General features: G+C 38.1%; 1 protein-coding gene across 2 annotated transcripts in view; it reads left to right on the forward strand.

The window, feature by feature from the left end:
* Positions 1 to 271: 271 nt before the first annotated feature.
* Positions 272 to 20,427, forward strand: part of CPLANE1 (ciliogenesis and planar polarity effector complex subunit 1) — a 104,000-nt gene continuing 83,844 nt past the window's right edge. For both annotated transcript variants that reach the window (XM_069556169.1, XM_069556170.1), the window contains exons 1-15: positions 272 to 398; positions 1,807 to 1,933; positions 3,095 to 3,230; positions 3,360 to 3,479; positions 3,870 to 4,102; positions 5,155 to 5,261; positions 6,470 to 6,626; positions 7,055 to 7,158; positions 9,817 to 9,999; positions 12,195 to 12,444; positions 12,700 to 12,855; positions 13,027 to 13,796; positions 14,373 to 14,581; positions 14,787 to 14,867; positions 17,538 to 17,702. In XM_069556169.1, the coding sequence (XP_069412270.1) occupies positions 1,853 to 1,933; positions 3,095 to 3,230; positions 3,360 to 3,479; positions 3,870 to 4,102; positions 5,155 to 5,261; positions 6,470 to 6,626; positions 7,055 to 7,158; positions 9,817 to 9,999; positions 12,195 to 12,444; positions 12,700 to 12,855; positions 13,027 to 13,796; positions 14,373 to 14,581; positions 14,787 to 14,867; positions 17,538 to 17,702 (2,752 nt within the window). In that variant the 5' untranslated portion in view covers positions 272 to 398; positions 1,807 to 1,852. The remainder of the gene's footprint in view (positions 399 to 1,806; positions 1,934 to 3,094; positions 3,231 to 3,359; positions 3,480 to 3,869; positions 4,103 to 5,154; positions 5,262 to 6,469; positions 6,627 to 7,054; positions 7,159 to 9,816; positions 10,000 to 12,194; positions 12,445 to 12,699; positions 12,856 to 13,026; positions 13,797 to 14,372; positions 14,582 to 14,786; positions 14,868 to 17,537; positions 17,703 to 20,427) is intronic.

Genomic DNA, 20,427 nt, shown 5'->3' on the forward strand with positions numbered 1-20,427 from the left:
AGGTGTGTGTCAGAGGAACGAACGCACCATCGTGGAGGTGAAACAGAAGGACCCCAGCAGCTCAGGATGAGACCTTGAGCGGAAAGACGGGCGGCCGGGCACAGCGGAGGCAGGCGGGGAGGCAGCAGAGGCGCAGGACCGCTGGGAGGACGGGGGCGGGAACCCGGGGAGAGCCGGCAGGGAGAAAGATGGGGGAACGCCTCCAGTCTCCTGCCCGAGCTCCCAGCCGGCTCGGAGCAGGCGCACTGGCGGCGCTCGCCCGCGTCCCTGCCCCGCCCTCCGCCGTCGCCAAGGCGCAGGCTCGCGTCGGGGCGGGCAGCTGGGCCCGTCTCCGTCGCCCTCCTTCATCTCGGCCTCGCCGCGCCTTCGTGCCCCGGACTGGCCCGGCCCTGGCGGAGGTAACTCCCCGCAGATTCCCGTCTCGCACGGCCCCAGCCTCCTCCCCTCGCCCTCCGGCCCGCGGCGTCCTCGGGCTCCTCCGCCCCCTCACGCTCTCGAGTCTTGGCGCGCCCGCGACCTCCCCTGCCCCGCCATCCGCCGCCGCACCCAGCCCCCTACCCGCTACCCCGGCGTCATCGTCCGGCCGCAGCATCCTCAGCCTCACGGAGGTGCGGGGTCGCCCTCGGCTGGCTGGGAACGAAGTCCGGTTCGGGCTTGACCTCGGCCCGGTGTCCTCCAGCTCCTGCCCGGTCCCCGGTGGGCGCCGCGGTGGCAGCTCGCGGGGGTGCAGGGCGGCGCTGCCACGCACGGTCCGGTAGGGAATCTCAGAGGGGTCCCTGGGGATGCCTCATGCGAAGTGGTCGTGGGCCAACTCCTGTGTGTGACATTGGTGGGGGATAAGTTGAGCGCCGAGGAACGGACGTGATTTCTTAGGCTCGTCTGTGATGCAAACCACCGAACAACTTGGATTATTCCTCTGGAAATTGCTTTTGCCAGTGTGTTTTAAATTAAGATACGGGGAGCCGGGGGGAGGGGTGCGGTAAAACTTAACCTATTTCTTCTCACATATTTTGTGTGGTCGAGTTTATCTCTGTCGTCCATTAACTAATTTGACATGTTTCATGGTGTTTATTAGTATCCATCTCTAGGCTTCCCGGTGGCGCTAGTGGTGAAGAACCCGCCTGCCCGTGCAGGGGACCTGAGAGACCCAAGTTTGATCCCTGGGTTGGGAAGATCCCCCGGAGGAGGGAATGGCAACCCACTCCAGTATTCTTGCCTGGAAAATCCCATGGGCAGAGGAGCCTGACAGACTATAGTCGGCCAGGCTGTAGAGGTTGCAAAGAGTCAGACACAACTGAGCTAATAAGCGCGCGCACACACAAGGCAGAAGAGGTATTGCCTTGTATGAGCTAGCGTTGTGAAATGCATAGCCTCACTTCCATTTTAGTCTTGGTCAAAGTAGTAAAAAACCACCCAATTTCAAGGAATGAGGCGTTGATCAGAGCTCTCAATGAGAGAGAGGAGTGTTAAAGTCATAGTGTAAGAAGAGCGTATGGGGTAGGGGGTATTTTTGTGGTGATCTTTGGAAAGATGAGAAAGTAATCGCATAGAAACTATATTGTCAAGATATTCCTCAAGTTCGTGTTTATTTTCATAGTCTGAGGAATAACTTTTCAAAAAAGCAAACGTTTTGCCTGACTATTCAAGATTAGATACTGAATAAAGTATCAGCATTTTACCTTAAAAAGAGAGTTAACTTGAGTTAATGAAAAAGTCATTTACTGAAACTTTATGAAAACTCTTAAAATCTTCAGTAACTATTACGGGGTCTTATCATTTTTTTTTGTTTTGTTTTGATTTTTACAGCATCTTCTGACTTTTGACTTAATTGGTCTTTGCTATCTTAACAAGCATGGAGATACGATTAGAAGTTTTGACTTCAACCAGTATCAAGCAGAAAAAACCCTGGCCACGAGTATCCTGGTTGGGACAGGTAAGTTTTTCTTCAGTTGTGCAATATCAATTGTAATATGTGTTACATGTGTGCTTTGCCTCTAGGATTGAAGAATAACCTTTAAGAAATAAAGTAGCATCTGCAGAAGGATCACTTGCCCTCTGAACAGGAGTTTGTGTATTTGTTTGGTAGGAGGCTGGCAGAGATGGGGAGGGAGTATCAGTCTTTCTGGGTCTGGTCACATTTGTCAGCTCTCTGATCACTCTCTTGCTCCTTTTCTCCATCACCTGCTTCATCTTCTTCACCATCCTTTGTTGCTTTACTCTTGGAGTTCTGGGATGGTGTATCATCCTCACTCTCATCTTCTGGGCTCTCCTGGGAATTCTGGGACACAGTTTCTTCACCCTGCAGGTCCCAGTTTTTGAGATTGCCCAGCCAGGAAGCCTCTCTGCAGTTGTTGAAAATGAGCATGGCTTTCGCATCTACAGGGTCTTTTTTTGAGCAAAGGCACATGTTTGGGGAGTTTCATGTCCTGGTGAATCTTGGAATACCCACGCAAGGTGATGAAGCAGCCTTGTGTCTAACTGGAAGGTTTCCAGGAAGTTCAGAACATTTTCTGGATGTTTTCTAAAACTGAAGTCTAGGAGCACATGCTACTGCTTCAGAAATGAGAAGCCATGTCTATTTAAGTAAATAATTTAAAACTTGCTCATACTACTCTTCAGATCAGTGAGCTAACAGCAGATATCTCAGTTTGGGTGAGCAGAATTGGAAGACGCTCCTATAATTTCAAACTTCAAATAAATCTCAATGTGGCTACTAGATCATCCTACCTAGTAATTCTAATAAGTGGTACTTTTAAGATAGAATGAAAAAATCTTCAGGTTACATAATTAGCCTTATTGTTGGGACCTCTGATGGTCAGGTGATCAGTAATCTGCTTTCCAGTTCAGGGGATGTGGATTTGAGTCCTGGTCGGGGAACTAAGTCCACTGGGCAACTAAGCCCCCGCACCACAACTAGAGAAGCTCTTGAGCCACAGTGAAGATCCAGTACAGCCAATAAATAAAACATTTTATGATGTGTAGTACAAATATACCATCTTTCTTAGATGTCACTTTCTTTTCCTTTATGTGATAACTTAGGTAGGAGGCTGAATTAACTTCTGGCATCTCTTAAGTTTCCATGTATTTCTTCTAGGAAAATGAAGCTGTTTTTCTTTTGGATGATAAATTCGTAAATGAAATTAATTTGCTCTCAGGAAGGACAAAGAAGAAAATTCCCAGTCTTCAGCCTTTGTTGAAGGATGTTATACTCCTAACAACGTCCAGTAATGGTTAAGTAGTACTGATATTGTCAAAAGGCTAGATTTTAAAAATCTAGGCTATATTTTTTAAAATAATTTTGGGGGTAATATTAAGGAAAATGTTAGACTATAAGCATTGTATTTCCATTTTGAAAACAGATGCCTGGCTGGCTGGGGTACTCACTACAGGGGAGGTTTTCCTCTGGAACAAAGATCAAGATTGTTTGAAAACTATACAAGCAACTGAAAAGCCTAAGGAAATGATTGAAGCTGCAGTAGGTGGGAGTTTTTTTGTTTGTTTAAATTGATTCAACTTGATATATAGGAGGAAAAGAAATATACCTCTGCTTTTGTAAATATCTATATGTATTTCCATGTATATGTATTTTTTGATGTTGGTTATTGTAACACTAAGGTTCATCTCGAGGAAGAAAAATCTGGCATGCCTAACATGTCTGTGATAGCAGTGGGTTCCTAATATCACACATGAATGAATACATGATAAGTGTTAATATTATTTGTACTTTTAATTTATTATTAATACCTTAGTTTTGCTTTCTGAATGGAAACCTCATTTAGGTTCCTCGTTGTCAGAATAGATAAAATTTGTACTTTTTTTGCAGGAATTCTGATTTCAGAGGTTTAGTAACTTTTTTGTTGTTTTTTTAGCAAGCTCTTCGAGACTGTACTTGTATGTATCTGGCAATGGGAAAAGAGTTCTGCTTATAACTCCTTCTGGATGCATATTCCTTTGGGAACATTTGGAATTCAAGAATGTTTCATCTTCCAAAAGCCTCTCCTTGGTGGGCCAGTGGTCCCAGATCATGCCTGAAGAAGCAGTTCCTTTGCCTTCCACTGAAGATAAAGAAGCGGTAGTACATGCTGTTTTTATAAAAAATGAGGTAAAATCCGAATCAGACAGGGTGTTCTTGAAGTAGAGACCTCAGACTCTAAGAGCAGACACTTTCTGGGATGCTGTTGAGCAGAATGTGTAATGATAGCTGTATATCTCCAGTCATCATTAATTGTAGTAATGGTGAAATTATTGTGGAAAAGGTATTTTTATATTTTTTGGTCCCATTTTAAAAGATTTTATTAAAAGTGGTTTGAACTTTGAGCTTCCTTGGTCTTTTCCTAGTTTTACTTTTCCTTAGTTTTAGAATATAACTAGCTTTGCAATAAAAAAACTAGAATTGGTGATATTAAGTAAGCCATTCATTAACTAAAAGTTAATGAATTAACACATTCATTAACTAAAAGACATGTTGATTCTCTTTGTATGTGTTGACCCATATGTTTTTACCCAATTTGCTATTGTTAAAAATTGTTTTTGAACTTTTGTTATTTACTCATGAATAGTGCCCTAGTTTAAATAATATGCAACCATAAAAGAAGAGAAAAATAAATATATAAGAATATTCCTAGTTATATAGCCAAAGTAAATGGCAGTATTTTCTTGAGAGAGTAACTGCACCTTGATTTCTCATTTGAGATATGCCTCTGGCTCAGAAGTACATTTCTTAGTGTTTAGCTTAATGTTAAGCTATATGTTAAGAATAAAAGTATAAGCAGGTTCTTGATACGTTTCATTTATCTTATAAGAAAATGTGGGGCTGTTTTTTTGCTTGTTTTTCTGTTCTTTCATGCATGAGTTTATTTTCCATTTTCCTTGCTGGTTATTTATTTTAAACACAGCAGTGTGTACATGTTAATCCAAGACTCCCTAACTATCCCATCATTCTTCCCCCGGTAACCATAAATTCATTCTCTAAGTCTGTGAATCTGTTTTATAAACAAGTTCATTTGTATCACTTTTTTTTAGATTCAGCATATAAGCGATATCATATGATATTCCTCTTTCTCTGTCTGACTTCACTCAGTATGACAGTTTCTAGATCCTCTTGATTTATTTTCAGATTTATTATATACTAAAGTATATGAAATTTATCTACAGTTATTTGGAGACTGCTGCTTGTGTTCATTTACTTTCTATTCCGGGGAATGCCTGAAGTTAACATTTCTAGCAATTCGGTGGCATGAAAATGTATTTACACCTGTAAGGTGAGGTAAATGTTTCCTTCTTCCTTGTTTTCTTTTTCTTTTTTTTTTGACTGTTTTGAACAGCACATGGAATCTTCTTAGTTCCCCCACAAGGAACTGAACCCACAGCCCCTGCATTGCACGTGCAGAGTTGTAACCACTGGACTGCCAAGGAAGTTCTTCTCTCCCTTTTGAAACATTATTATAATATCTTTTGGCCCATAAATACATAATAAGATCAGTTAATGAAATGTGAACATCGACCTCTGAGACTTTACAAATCGTTTCTCCCTATAAGTATTGTTCTGTTTCTTTACTTTTCATTTAACTTGTTTATTACAGAAAGCTTTTCTTGTTTTTATTTTGTTTCCCTTCTTGGAATTGAGAACACATAAAAGGTAAGGCTGGCTATGGTCTTATCTTAAGACTATAAAAAACTCCTTTGAAAACTAATTCAGTTGAATTTTGAAAAGGATGTAACTTATTTGAATTTACTACCATACCTTTTAAATTCTCTTTTTTTTTTAACTAAAAGTAGTTTTATTTATTTTAAAAAGTCCAATGAAATAGAATGCATTTAAAAGCATAGAATGACTTAAGATTTACTAAAATAGTGAGATTTTTTTTTCTGTTTATTTTCTTTATTTCTTATGCTAGCAGTACTTTATTCAGGTGTAATTTATATAAAGGCAAATGAACAAATCTTAAATGTACAACTAGGTGTTGGTGGTTTAGTTGCTAAACTGTGTCCGACTCTTTCAAACCCATGGACCGTAGCCTGCTAGGCTCCTCTGTCCATGGGATTCTCTAAGCAAGAATACTGGAGTGGGTTGATATTCCCTTCTCCAGGGGATTTTCCTGACCTAAGAATCGAACCTGGATCTCCTGCATTGCAGGCATATTCTTTACCAACTGAGCTATGAGGGAAGCCCCAAAATATTTGTAATAATGTAGAAATATGTGTATCTAAACTTCTGGTGGATGCAGATTTGTTTGGGATTGGCTGTAGGACATGCCATTACTACAAAACTCTGATATGGACCTACCTTGTTTAGTTAGCAGTTGCTCTTTTGTGCCCTGGATAAAACTTGTGAGCAGTTGCTAAGAGACCCCGAATATATATGTATATGAAGGAATTTAGCTGGACCCGTCAATTTTCTATAGTGAAATATGTATTAATGTAAAAGTTACTATACTTCCTGTTTTCAGTTATTTTATTCCTTTCTTAGATCACTGCCATATCATGTTCAGTGGGCTCAGCAGGATTGCCTTCTGTGCAGTCTGATCCCTAAATGTGAGTCAGTGAAGTCAAGGGGAGCTCTGATTTCTGCATTTTCAAGAGATGGACTTACCCTGGCAGTAACGCTTAATCAGAAAAACCCAAAGGTTAGTAAATGTAATCTGTCTTGGGAGTAAGCTGTAAAAGAGAGAGTTTAGTTCAGTTTAGAGACTTTTTTCCCCCTTGAATATGGTTTGTTTTTTTAATTAATACTACTTTATGTTCTTTAAATTGGTGTTTTCTGATCTAACTTGGCTTTGTAAATTGGTAACATTATTTACATTAGGTGCCATAATTTTCGAAATCTGACCTTCAGAAGCGAAAAGAGGATAATGGAAAAGGAAGAAAGAGGGGCAAAGTGGTAACTGATATTCTTAAAATGTAGTGTAAAAGGGAAAAGAGTTATATAGGTAGTTGGTATTGTCTTGCCAGTTGGGAAAGACTAGATAGTTCATTGATGTAATAGATCTCTAGGTCTTCAGAAATATAAGTAAAATGATTTTAATTGTTTTGTTGTCTTTTTTTCTCTTTCAAGGCAACTCAGGTATTATTTATAAATACACTGAATTTTGTTACTCTCTATGGTAGCCTTAAAGGATGTAGTAATAAGAATCCTGTGGTTCCAGCTACTCTTGTCAGGTAAGGATTCTTTTTTATTTCTAAATAGTGTTTTTCTTTTACCTTTTTAATAGTTTAGTAAAGTTTAAGGCTCTGATAACTAGTGTCTAAATATATATTTTCACAACAAATATTCTTAAAAAGAATTCTTTAAGAGATGGAAAATTCTGAAAGAGATGGGAATACCAGACCACCTTACCTGTCTCCTGAGAAACCTGTATGCAGGTCTGGACATGGAACAATGGACTGGTTCAAAATTGGGAAAGGAGTACATCAAGGCTGTATATTGTCACCTTGCTTATTTAACTCATATGCAGAGTACATGCAAAATACCAGGCTGGATGAAGCATAAGTTAGAATCAAGAGTGCAGAGAAATATGAATAACCTCAAATATGCAGATGACACCAACCTTATGGCAGAAAGCAAAGAGAAACTAAAGAGCCTCTTGATGAAAGTGAAAGAGGAGAGTGGAAAAGCTGGCTGAAAACTCAACATTCAAAAAACTCAGATCATGGCATCTGGTCCCATCACTTCATGGCAAATTGATGGATAAACAATGGAAACAGTGACAGACTGTTTTCTTGGACTCCAAAATCACTGCAGATGGTGACTGCAGCCGTGAGATTAAAAGCTGCCTACTCCTTGGAAGAAAAGCTATGACCAACCTAGACAGCATATTAAAAAGCAGCAACTTTGCTTTGCTGACAAAAGTCCATATAGTCAAAGCTATGGTTTTTCCAATAGTCATATATGGATGTGAGAGTTGGAATGTAAAGAAGGCTGAGCCCCGAAGAATTGATGCTTTTGAACTGTAGTGTTGGAGTCCATTGTACTGCAAGGACATCAAACCAGTCAATCCTAAAGGAAATCAATCTTGAATATTGATTGAAAGGACTGATGCTAAAGCCCCAATACTTTGGTCACGTGATGCAAAGACTTGACTCATTAGAAAAGACCCTGATGCCAGGAAAGATTGAAGGCAGGAGGAGAAGGGGTTGACAGAGGATGAGATGGTTGGATGGCATCACTGACTGAATGGACATGAATTTGAGCAAAATCTGGGAATGGTGAAGGACAGGGAAGCCTGGCGTGCTGCAGTCCATGAGGTTGCCAAGAGTTGGACATGACTGAGAGACTGAACAACAAATAGATATTTAGATAGATAATGCAGCTTTCAGCTTTTGTGCTTGATAGACTTTAAAGTTTGCTTTATATGTTGGACACAACTGAGCAACTTCACTTTCCCCTAGAGAAGGAAATGGCAACCCACTCCAGTATTCTTGCCTGGAAAATCCCATGGACTGGGGAGCCTGGCAGGCTACTATCCATGGGATCACAAAGAGTCAGACACCACTACATAAGGAAAGCCTTCAGTCCTTTAAGGAAGGGTCTGATAGGGTGGAAGATACTTGAACACATTTTCTTTTCTCTTTTATTTCTTTCTATGTTGTCTTAGGAGGAGTGAGATTATGATTAGGTAGAGAAATACTGAGCTTAAAGAGATGAAATGAAGAGTCCTGGGTTGGGAAGATCAGTTTATTTACTCAGGCTGAGGTAATGCTAACTTCGTTTAAAAGGCTAAAAACACCTCAGCCTGGGTATATAAAATGATCTTCCCAACCCAGGATTCTCTGCCGGAGAGGGCAATGGCACCCCACTCCAGTACTATTGCCTGGAAAATCCCATGGACAGAGGAGCCTGGTAGGCTACAGTCCATGGGGTCACGAAGAGTCAGACACGACTGAGCAACTTCACTTTCACTTTTCACTTTCATGCATTGGAGAAGGAAATGGCAACCCACTCCAGTGTGCTTGCCTGGAGAATCCCAGGGACGGGGGAACCTGGCGGGCTTCCGTCTATGGGATCGCACAGAGTCGGACATGACTGAAGCGACTTAGCAGCAGCAGCAGCAGCATTCTCTGCATATGGGTGGACAGTACCGTAAGCGGTGATTTTGGATGGCAAGGAACCTGTGCAGGATTATAGGGTAGGAAGATTTCCTCTTCCTCTTGGATCCTTCTGATTTCCTTTTCTGAACACTTCTCTGCTGTTCTCTGACTTTTCAGAGTTTTCAGGTTCATCCAGCCATACATTTTTATTTTCTTTCTCTTCCTAAAATTTCCTTTCTAGTCTCAGTTCAGTGATCTGTTTGACTGAGGGTGTCCATAATTTAAATGAGAAGGAGCTATTTTCTGTCCCCATGAAAGAAATATTAATATTTTCAGACAGTTAAGGAGTGGTAAAGATGGCTTTGGCAAGAGGAAATTTGCCCTTGAGTGGAGCTCTGGCAGGCTCCTGAGAGATAGGCATGGTATTGACCTTCAGAATCTACCAGTAGATCTTAGTAATGGATATCACTAGGATTAGAAGTTGTTCTGGCTATAATGTGAGTGACTTAAAAGTTTTACATTTTTAGGTAGTATTTTCATCTTACGATTTGTTTATGAATGTAAGTAAATTTCTAATTGGTTTGTTGTATGAACTAGATGTTTATGAGCAAACTCCTTTCTTCTTACTTGTTTCCTGGGACGTAAGATACACAAAATGTATGTGACATTTGCCTGCTATTCATTCCTTTGCTCTTATTTTTTGAAGTATCTCACCCCTTCTTGGCCATTATAAATTGTTAGAGACATTGTAGAGGGTCCTTTCTAAACATCTTGTTTTGCTTTTTCTAGGTCATACTGGGTAGGTGATGTCAGCTGGACTCACGATAGTCTTTTTCTGGCTTGTGTGTTAAAACGTGGCTCCCTGGTTTTATTGACCTGCCACGGTGAATTGCTAACGTTAATTACATTTGGTTGCTCTATAGAATTTGGGCCAGCAGAATTTATTCCTCTTCACCCGCTAATAACATATAGGTGAGATATTTAAATCATTTAATTTATTTATAGTTTTTCTCTTGTTATTGCTTTACTGTATATTTTTTAAAAATATAATTTCATGTTTCAAACTGTCTTATTCTTTCTTTGAGTCTGTCATCTCAGTATCTGTTTATTTATAGTTTTCTTCTATTTCTTTTTGTGGCTTAATCCTGGTGAAAATTTGACAATGTGACTATGTAAGTATATGTTATTCAAATATTTAACTGTATTAAAAAATGTAACTTCTTTGATATAAAAATTAATAAAAATGTGATATGTCTTTTATTGTTTTAAAAGCAGAACACTTAATTTTTATCTAACTTGGGATGTGGATGTATCTGGCTTCCAAGATGGTGCTAGTGGTAAGGAACCCTTCTGCCAGTGCAGGAATGTAAGAGACATGGATTTGATCCCTGGGTTGGGAAGATCCCCTGGAGGAGGGCATGGCAACCCACTCCAGTATTCTTGCCTGGAGGATCCCATGGACAGAGGAGCCTGGTGGGCTACAGTCCGTGGGGTCGCAAAGAGTCAGACACGACTAAGCGACTGAGCACCGGTGGATGTGTCTACTTTTTCCCAAAGGGAAAAAGGGGAAAGTTGTTGGAAATGGATAGTAGACTCTAGAATTCAGCCATATTTAAATTTTAAATTGTGAGATCATGTAGCAGTTTGGCTTTGGTATCAGATCAAGAATCAGATCTTGGTTCTTCTACTTATTGGTTGTGTGAGTTTGGGTAAGTTACTCTTTGAGCCTCATTTTCTTTTACTCTGAAATGAAGACAGCAGTAATTGTCTCTTAGACCTGAAGGAATGAAGCAAGATAATAAATAATTTTAAATTGCTTTAGCGCAGTTCTGGCGTAACATAAGAGCTCAGTAAATATTTGTTTTTATTGATGTTGATATTATTATGTTCGGGTAGACACATATAGATAGCTGTTTACAAAACAAAAAATTGGATAAGGTCTTTGAAACTAATCCATTACCTTTGCTTTACAGAAGGAAAACTGAGGAGAGATGTGTCCTTGATTATGTTTAACAAAGATTTTACTTTATTTCTAGCAATAGATAATTATGATGGAAAAACTTGTCACTTCCTGCAGTGAAAATGTTTTTCCTTATTACGGTCTGATTCCTAATTGACTTAAATTTCCTCACATTTTCCTTAAAAATTAGTCTTTAGGATCTTTCAGAATGGATTGTTTTTTCTGATTACAAAAGTAATACATATTCATTATTTTTAAAAGCTTAATCAAATGTTACAAAACTAAATACTATCGAAAGTGAAAGACTTGGAATCCTATTCCTTAGAGATAACAATTATTAGCATTTTAGTGTGTTGTCCTCTTAATTTGAAAATTTTATATAACATGTGCAATAACAACATTAATTTATTTTTAAAGCAAAATTAATTATATGATATATGCTGTTTACTGTTTTGCTTTTTTGATTTGACAGTATGTCTTATACATCTTTCCATGGAGTCTCTTTTTAATGATTTTATAAATTTTGTAGACTGTACCTTCTAAAACCAACCTTCTGTTATGGGCCATTTGGTTCATGTAATCTATAGTTGATTATTTTCCTCGCCAGAAAAAAATATATTTTGGTTCTCTGTTGTCTTTATACTTATAAGACCCCAAAGTTAATAGTGATATTAAGTAATCAGTTGATATTAAGTATTCAGAATTAGGTATACCACTGTAACAATAAATACATTTATATGGAAACTCAGTCAAATTTAACCTTAAGCTGATAAAATTTTACTCATCATCATCCTCTCCAAATGTTTCTTAATAACAAGAATACTCACAGCTCCTATTTATATTCTTACAAGGATTTTTAAATATACAGTAAGAAAGAAAGTTAACAGCTAAACTGTCTTTAATAGTAAAAATAACTGCCTCAATTTTTTTCTAAAAGAAATATAAAACTGGATTACAAACAATATTACAGACAATAGGGTAAATGTCACAATTCTGGGAAAATTTTAAAAAACCCACCAACCTCTGTATTATTTAATTACTTACGTTTTCCTCACAGATCTGTGCACATTTAATATTTTTCTGTTTAATTTGCTTGCTTTTTCATCATTCTGAAATGTTTGTTTTGTTTTTCCTTTGGAATAATATAATTGTTTTTCTAAAAGATTTTCCTCTCACTAATTCTTGGATTTTGATGTTTGTTTGCTAGACCACAGCAGTTTACACTTCAAGATTCAAATAATTCTGTAGATTCATCAGCTTCAGATAGTGACCCTATGAGACAGAGATTTTCTATAAAAGCACACTCACGATTACCCTACCTCATTATTTCTGATGGATACATGGTCACAACCCTTCGATTTCTTGATAATCTGTCTCCATCAGTGCTCATGAGATCCCTTCTACTTGATTCAACGCAGAGGCTTGAGAAAACATACGAAAGTGTGATACTGTGTAAGGTATGGTGCTTTTTGGTACCATCAGTAAAAGCTCGCTTCAGTCTTTTTTAAAAAATATATTTATTTTTAATTGAAGGATAATTGCTTTTCAGTATTGTGTTGTTTCCCACTGAATGTCAACATTCTCAGTCTTTTTAAATTTAAAACTGTACTGACAGTGGTGTCCTTGGATTGTATATGTTTATCTATAGAAGTTATAATTGTAGTACAGTTATGGATAAAACTTTGCTCTTGGAAATCTTTTTTCTTCTCTAGCCAAAAGGCAAAGGTCTGAACTTGCGATCACTGAATTCCCTAAGATCTAGCTTGTTAAAGCACCAAAGAGATGAAAATGTAGCTGATTCTACTGTTCCCAAATTCTTGCAAGCAGAAGAAACACTGAAGTTAAATGAAGAAACAGCGGATTTGCAAGTACTTGCTAGCAACGTTTTATTTTGAATAGTTATATACTGATTTTATTCCAAGAAACATATTTTGTTTTCCTGTTATTAAAGAGAAGAGAAATTTGATAACACTAAACTGATTAATAATCAGTTTAAATTAAATGATATTAATAATAATTTTTTCTCACTCATGTTTTAGGATTTTGAAGCAGAAGAAACTGATGATGGCATATGTTTTCCAAACAACTTATTCTCTTTTTGGAACCAAAAAAATGATCTGTTATTTAGTAGTGTTGAGGAGGGACGATTGGAATTTGCTTCTATGTTTGATACAATTCATGCAAAAGATAATACTGAGGAGACAGATAAAACTGTTACAGAACTGCACTCTGTCCAGAAAAATCTCCTTGCAGCATGGACTATAGGAATTTCAAAAAATGTGACAGAAAAAAATTTAATGTTAAATTACACAGTAGTTTGTATCACTCATTTTTTGTATATTCTTCAGTTTATAAAATGTCCTTTTCCCAAACTAGATCTTTTTTTAAGCAAGAGCTCAAAATATAATACATGGGTGCTTTGTATCTTTCAACTTTTTCATCAGTGTTTATCAATCCAGTATTGGGATATGAGATACAAGCAAGATGTAGGACATTTGGTGAAGCTGACCTCAAATACTATAAAGCTTTTGCTAACACAGCAACAACAGGATCTGTTATTCTCAGAGAAGCTTTTAGCCTGTTTTCATTTACTCAGAATGGTAGCTGATCATTTAAATGGCGTGTACAGTCTTCAGCCTGAAGTTATCTCAGCATCAGCTGAGGGAAGTAGAAGAGCAAAGCAAGACTCATTGGTGTTACCCATTTTTCAAATGTTTCAAGACAGTGGATCTTGGGAAAACTGGTCTTGGAACTCATCTTTCGAGATTCATCCTCAAGTATTACATTTTGTGCAACAGCCAGGACACAGGTACAGTGACTTGACTGTTAGGAGACCATCGGCATTGTCGAGTCTTCAAAATTGAGAGATAATTCCCATACTGTAAAATCCATTACTTTAAAGGATACAATTCAGTCATTTCTATTATAGTCACGAGGTTGTAGAATGAGTAGCCCAAATTCCAGAATATTTTTGTCACTCCCAAAAGAAACCTTGTACCATTAGCTCTCAGCATCATAGATTTTATGTTATTTAAAAGTGTTTTAGGATTTATGCCAAACATTTTTCAACACACATTATTTTATTAGTCTTGGGCAATCATGATACTATTTGATTTAGATAAGCACTATAGAAAAAATGACCACAGTTGTATAAAACATTTATGAAAGTTTAAAAAAATGTGCATTTTTTTGACTTCGTGCTATCTTTGAACCTGATCAGTTGTATGCATATTATTACCTCAGGGAAGAATACATGGAGAGAAAAAGACTAATGAGGAGGCTATACTCATTAATTAAACTCTTAGTAAAGGCTAAAAAGAGGCTATGCTCATTCTTATCCCTGGTCTGAAATTTGATTTTTATGATTACCTAATTCTGTGTGCAGATTGAGTGTTCTCTGGAAAATATTGTACAGAAAGACTTTATGGTATCAGATGCAATTAAGTCAGAGAGTTCCTGAAGATGGCATGCAGTTAGCTGAAAAGATGACACATGAAGCATCTGCTGTCAAGTCCCTGTTATGCCATATACAGGCTGAATTGCAGACTGCTGGAGTTCGCTTGAACCAGACCTTAGAACTTAAATCTATCAATGGTCAGTATCTTATAAACAATTTCTAACTCCAGGCGTAAGTGATAGTAGGTTGTTGGGCTTTGAGTTTATTGATTGGTTGTAATTATTTGTTTTTTTTTTTCAAAGTAATTTCTGGCGGTGCTATATCCACTAAATTTTAAAGCAAGTAAATTTTTATAATGTAATTTAATTAACCAGGGCTAACTGTTGGTTAAAAATTTTGTAGGGGAAGAGTGTTTCCTATTAGGATCATATGAAAAATCTGTTCAAATATGGAGGAAAGCTCTACAAGAAACCTGCAAGAAAGGTAGGGAGTGTTAAAATAATGTTACTTGCCATAATGTTCATGGGACCATATTTTAGCATGCTGCTATTCTTAAAAATAATTTCAGATTTCTGAGAACTGACAATTTCTTAATGCCTAAATAAAATACATACTGTAGGTACCTTGACTATTATCTACTTGGTAGATAAGACTCCTCTGTCCTTTTTTTGGTTAGTGATGGAACCTGTGATTGATTGGTAATGGGTAAAAAAGAGACTTAAATCCTAAATTTGAAAAAAAATGTTATTTAGTAAGACTGCAAATATCTACAAGAGACACTATGAGTCAAATAAGGTGCTATTACCAACTTATAGAAACTTGGAGCTAAGGCTCTCTGCCCTTAATTAATTCAACTTTAAGAATTTCCTGTGAGTTAGGCTACATGGAGTTTTTGATGAGACAGTAGGGATGTGGATTCTAGAAACTGGTGATAGCTTTTATGATCTAGGGCTGAGGGTATAAGATAATAGAGGTTCTCAGCCAGTGACTGTGGAGCTAACCTTGACTGCCACTACTGGTCAGGTTTAGCCAATTATTAAATTTATTTTCTGGCTGCTGTGGCTGTGTATTAAGGGCCTGCTATGTGTATTAGACAATAAGAATAACTGAAATAAACAAGTTTACCCTCAAATTGCCCACAGTGTGGAGGATAGATTGCATAAACAACTGGCATGTTTCTCATTACGCTTTATGGTATTTGCTGGGGGAGTGCACAGTCTGAACTGGAGTGCAAAAATCAATCTGGAGAAGACCTGGAGGAACAGACATGTAAAACTGAGAAAATTGTTCAGATGAAGGAGTGGGAATGGTATAACAGGATATAGCACTCCAGAAGCAAGAAGACATGAGAAACCGTGGCAGTTTGGTAAATTGCAAGTAGTTGACCAGGTTATTTGAAACATATATGTAATATTGAGGATAAGGTGGTAAGTGCTAAAGTGAGAGGAGAGAATAGATGATAAGGAAAGATGCTCTGCAGTGCCATGGGATGAAGGTTTTATCCTGAAGACAGTGGGATCTGTTAAGATACAGAAAGAGTGCTTTTCAAATAAACATAGGCCATTTGGAAAGATCACTTTGGTACATTACAGAGGGCCATTTGTTGGAGTGTGGTATAGAGATGTGGGTTTTTATCTAGAAGCAAGAAAATTAGTCAGTTGAAGAAGTCCTGAAGCAAAGCAATGTCAAGAGTACTGGGGAACAAAAGTCACATTTGTTAGATGTTTAATAGGTTTGATCAAGTGAACTTGTGACCGAGGAGAGAAAAAAGTCTCATGCAGTTCTCAGATTTGGAGATTATATCTGGATGAAGAAGAGTGGCATTCAGTGTGATGAGAAGTTCTCATGAAGAAAAGTTTTCATAATGAGCTTTATTCTGGACCTTTTAATTTAATTTCATTTCCAATTGTATCCATTTGGAATGGTTTCTTGTAAGGGAGACTGAAAGTAACAGTGCCTTCAACAAGAAGTTTACTTCTCTTAGGAAAGGAGGCAAGGAGTTGACAGTCTGGGGCTATTTTGGTATTTCGGTGGTCTCATCAAGGACTCAAGCTTATATTTAGTGTTTCTACTCCATCATCTTTAGTGCATTGCTTCCACTCTTAAGGCTGTTGCATGAATTAACGTGGATGCTGGAGTCCTAGCCATCACGTGCATCATCCCGGTAACAGAAAGGAGGCAGGCAGGAGGGGCCAGAGAGGACACACCTCCTGGCTGAGATGCCTCTTGACACAGCTTGTCTGGCAGCTGTACACTATATTATCTCTTGGCTAAGAACTTTGTCATATTTTCTCATGGCCACGTCTAGCAAGAAATCATGATCTGAGTGCATTGGAACTCCGAATAAAATTAGAATTCTATTACTCAGGGTGGTGGATAAGGGGCAGGTAACCGGCAGTCTCAGTCCTAAGCACCTTTTAGATATTTGAAGACAGTGGTCAAGGGATCCAATCTTATTTGGTAGTGTTTCTTCTCTGGAAAGTCTCTTTGACTGTCTGTTTGATATATGTATGGTTTCTCTTGTGTTTTTTTAATTTGTGTTTTTGGCATGTGCCCTTCTGTTTCATGGGCTTCCCTGGTGGCTCAGAGGTTAAAGCGTCTGCCTGCAAGGCGGGAGACCTGGGTTCAATCCCTGGGTCGGGAAGATCCCCTGGAGAAGGAAATGGCAACCCACTCCAGTATTCTTGCCTGGAGAATCCCGTGGATGGCGGAGCCTGGTAGGTTACAGTCCATGGGGTCACAAAGAGTCGGGCACGACTGAGCAACTTTCACTTCTGTTTCATAGTGTGTGTACTTGAGAGAGATGTTGTTAGTGGACCTTAGTACTGAGATAGTATTTGAGATGGACGTTGTTAGTGGACCTCAGTTAGTACTGAGATGAGCATTTGCGCCTCTTTTTGGATAAATTCTTAGTCATCTTATTACCTGACCACAGAAAATAAAATTGTTCAGAATTTATGATGAAAAAGAACATATTGCTGACCTGTTTTCTTTTACTCAGTTGTGAAACAGGTACAGAAAAGTTCACATGACATGAGTGTACAGTTGATGAATTTTTATAAACTGAACGTTTCTGTCTATCCAGCACTCAGATCAAGAACATTACGTAGCTAACATGTTTTTTAATGTAAGTGTAATTCTGCCCTATTTAAGGAGGAAGAAGGACATGTTTTCTTCAGCTTCGCTATTATCTTTCTCTTTTATACTGCCACCTCTATAACTATAATTTAAATGATGCTCAAGGATTATGTGATCAGCTAGTAAGAGAAATACTGAGATGGTCCCACCTTCCTGTAAAAGAAAATGAAGATTGTTCAGGTATGCTTTTCAAAAATCAGTATTTTTGTTTGTTTGTTTGCTTGTTTCTTTGTCTTTTAATGCCATCTGTTGGGTTTAATGTATTTTGGTTCATCAATGTAAAATCAGTATGTTTAATGTTAGCAATTTGTATTTACAGGTTTAGCTATGAAATTGCTTATACATAAAAGTTGGTTGCTCTGTTGCATTGTGGTGAATTTTTGGACTGTCAGCTTCTCAGCATCAAGGATCATGTTTTTGCTTGTTTTTAACCTTTGAGTCGCTCAGCTTAGCGGTACTTGCCTGCTGAACTGTTATAATTGTTGTCTCACATCTCACAGGCCTGTTTGTTAGACATAATGTCAGGTACCCAATGTCAGGTACTTTTCCTTAACATGTTTGTATTTTCTCTAATGGTTGCTTAAGGTAGTTTGCTAAAGTGATCAAAATCACTTTCTGACATATTCAGGGCCTTTTTAAAATCTGTTTAAGAGGTTGTAGAATATTTGTATTGTCCTTTTTTAAAAAAGATGTATTTAAATTAAGCAATAACCAAAGTGAAAGATGGGCTTCCCTGGTAGCTCAGTGGTAAAGAATCAGCCTGTCAATGCAGGAGACACAGGAGACACCGGTTCAGTTCCAGGATGGGGGAGATCCGCTAGGGGGAAGGAAATGGTAACCTATTCCAGTATTCTTGCCTGGGAAATCCCATGGACAGAGGAGCCTGGTAAGCTGCAGTCCATGGGGTCACAAAGAGTCGAACATAACTTAGTGACTGAGCAATAGCAACAGAGTGAAAGACATCTATGTGAATGAGCACATGATGTATTTATAATGCTGTTTTACAGTGGTAGACCGTGAGATACATACTTTGCATATGACTGTGTCAGATAGGCCAGTATATCAGTACTTTCTAAATGGAGTTCATGACTCTAGATGGAGTATTTGTTTTTTGTTTTTTTTACTAATAACTAATTATTTATTGGTTTAAAAATCATTTATTGTTGGAAAGTAGAGATCAAAAGAAATTAGTTTACAAAAGGCTTTGAAAAATAGTTTGAGAGGGTTTGTAAAACCCTTTCTTTGATTTTTACCAGTTTATCATTTTTGTCCAGGAGAACAGTATTTGTTTAGTTTGTTTGGTTTCAGCCACTGTGGTGTTTTTTTTTTTTATTTTAAGGTGAGATAGATAGTAGAATGGGCTTCCTGGGTAGTTCAGCCAGTGAAGAATCCACCTGCAACGCAGGAGACCCCAGTTCGATTCCTGGGTCAGGAAGATCTCCTGGAGAAGGCATAGGCTACCCACTCTAGTATTCTTCAGTTTCCCTGGTGGCTCAGACAATAAAGAATCCACCTGCAATGTGGGAGACCTGGATTCGATCCCTGGGTTGGGAAGATCCCCTGGAGGAGGGCATGGCAACCCACTCCAGTATTCTTGCCTGGAGAATCCCCATGGACAAAATAACCTGGCAGGCTACAGTCCATAAGGATCGCGAAGAGTCAGACACAGCTGAGCGGCTAAGGACAGATGGTAGAATACTATGAAATTTTATCCTGGGACTCATATTTTCTCTGCATTTTTTAAATTTAATTTTTGTTTTATATTGGAGTATAGCTGATCTACAATATTGCATTTCAGGTGTACTGCAAAATGGTTCAGTTGTACATATACATATATCCATTCTGTTTCAGATTATTTTCCCACATAGGTTATTACAGAATGCTGAGTAGAGTTCTCCATGCTATACAGTAGGCCCTTGTTGATTATCTATTTTATATATAGTAGAGTGTATATTTTACTCCTAAACTCTTAATTTATCCCTCCCCCCACCCCACCTTTCCTCTTTGGTGACTGTAGGTTTGTTTTCAAAGTCTGTGAGTCTGTTTCTGTTTTGTGAATAAGTTCATTTGTATTATCTTTTTAGATTCCATATATAAGTGATACCATATGCAACCACTGTTTATGGATTTCCTACTCTATGATATTTGTCTTTTTAAATTTGTGTTTATTTAGTAGTAATATAGGTTCATTTTAGACAGTTTTGAAACATGGAAAGGTTTAAAGAAACTAAAATCACTTTTAATGCTACCATTTTTATCTATGTGCATTCACATATGTTTATTACCAGAGCTAATATTCTGTTTTGTAATCTTTTAAATTTAATGTTGTGAATATTTTCGAATGTAAATAATATTCTTTTTAAAAACCTAGTAAGCTTTTTCCTCATTATTGCATATTTTAGACTGTTACCACCTACTTACTATTTTAAATCATGTGGCAGTGTACGTAAATTTTTGTGAGCATTGCTAATGTCTGCATGTTAAATTTTGAGAAATGAGGTTATAGAGTCAAGGCTTCTGATGCCTAGTGTTAGATTGCCCTCCAAAAGGGCTGGTACCTGTGTATGAGTGGACGACATCTGTATGTGACTGTCCTTTCTTATGGGTGACTTTTTAGCTGACTGGATTTTTTTTCCAGCAGTATTGTCATGATATGATATAACTGTCAAGATAAGTTAAACCTATGGTAATGTATTTAATTTTTAATGATAGTTGTTTAGAGTATTTTAAGCATATCCTATCTTGGTCAGGAGTCCCCAGCACTACCCCTCAAGTTCAGTGATTCACAGGGAGAATGCACAGGCCTCTGTATATATTGAACTCGGGCCCCCTGCTGTAGAAGCATGGAGCCCTAACCACTGGACCACCTGCAAATTGCCTCAAGTGACTTCTGAGAAAGAAAGAT

The sequence above is a fragment of the Ovis canadensis genome, chromosome 16 (genome assembly GCF_042477335.2).
Source record: "Ovis canadensis isolate MfBH-ARS-UI-01 breed Bighorn chromosome 16, ARS-UI_OviCan_v2, whole genome shotgun sequence".
Classification (NCBI taxonomy): Eukaryota; Metazoa; Chordata; class Mammalia; order Artiodactyla; family Bovidae; genus Ovis; species Ovis canadensis.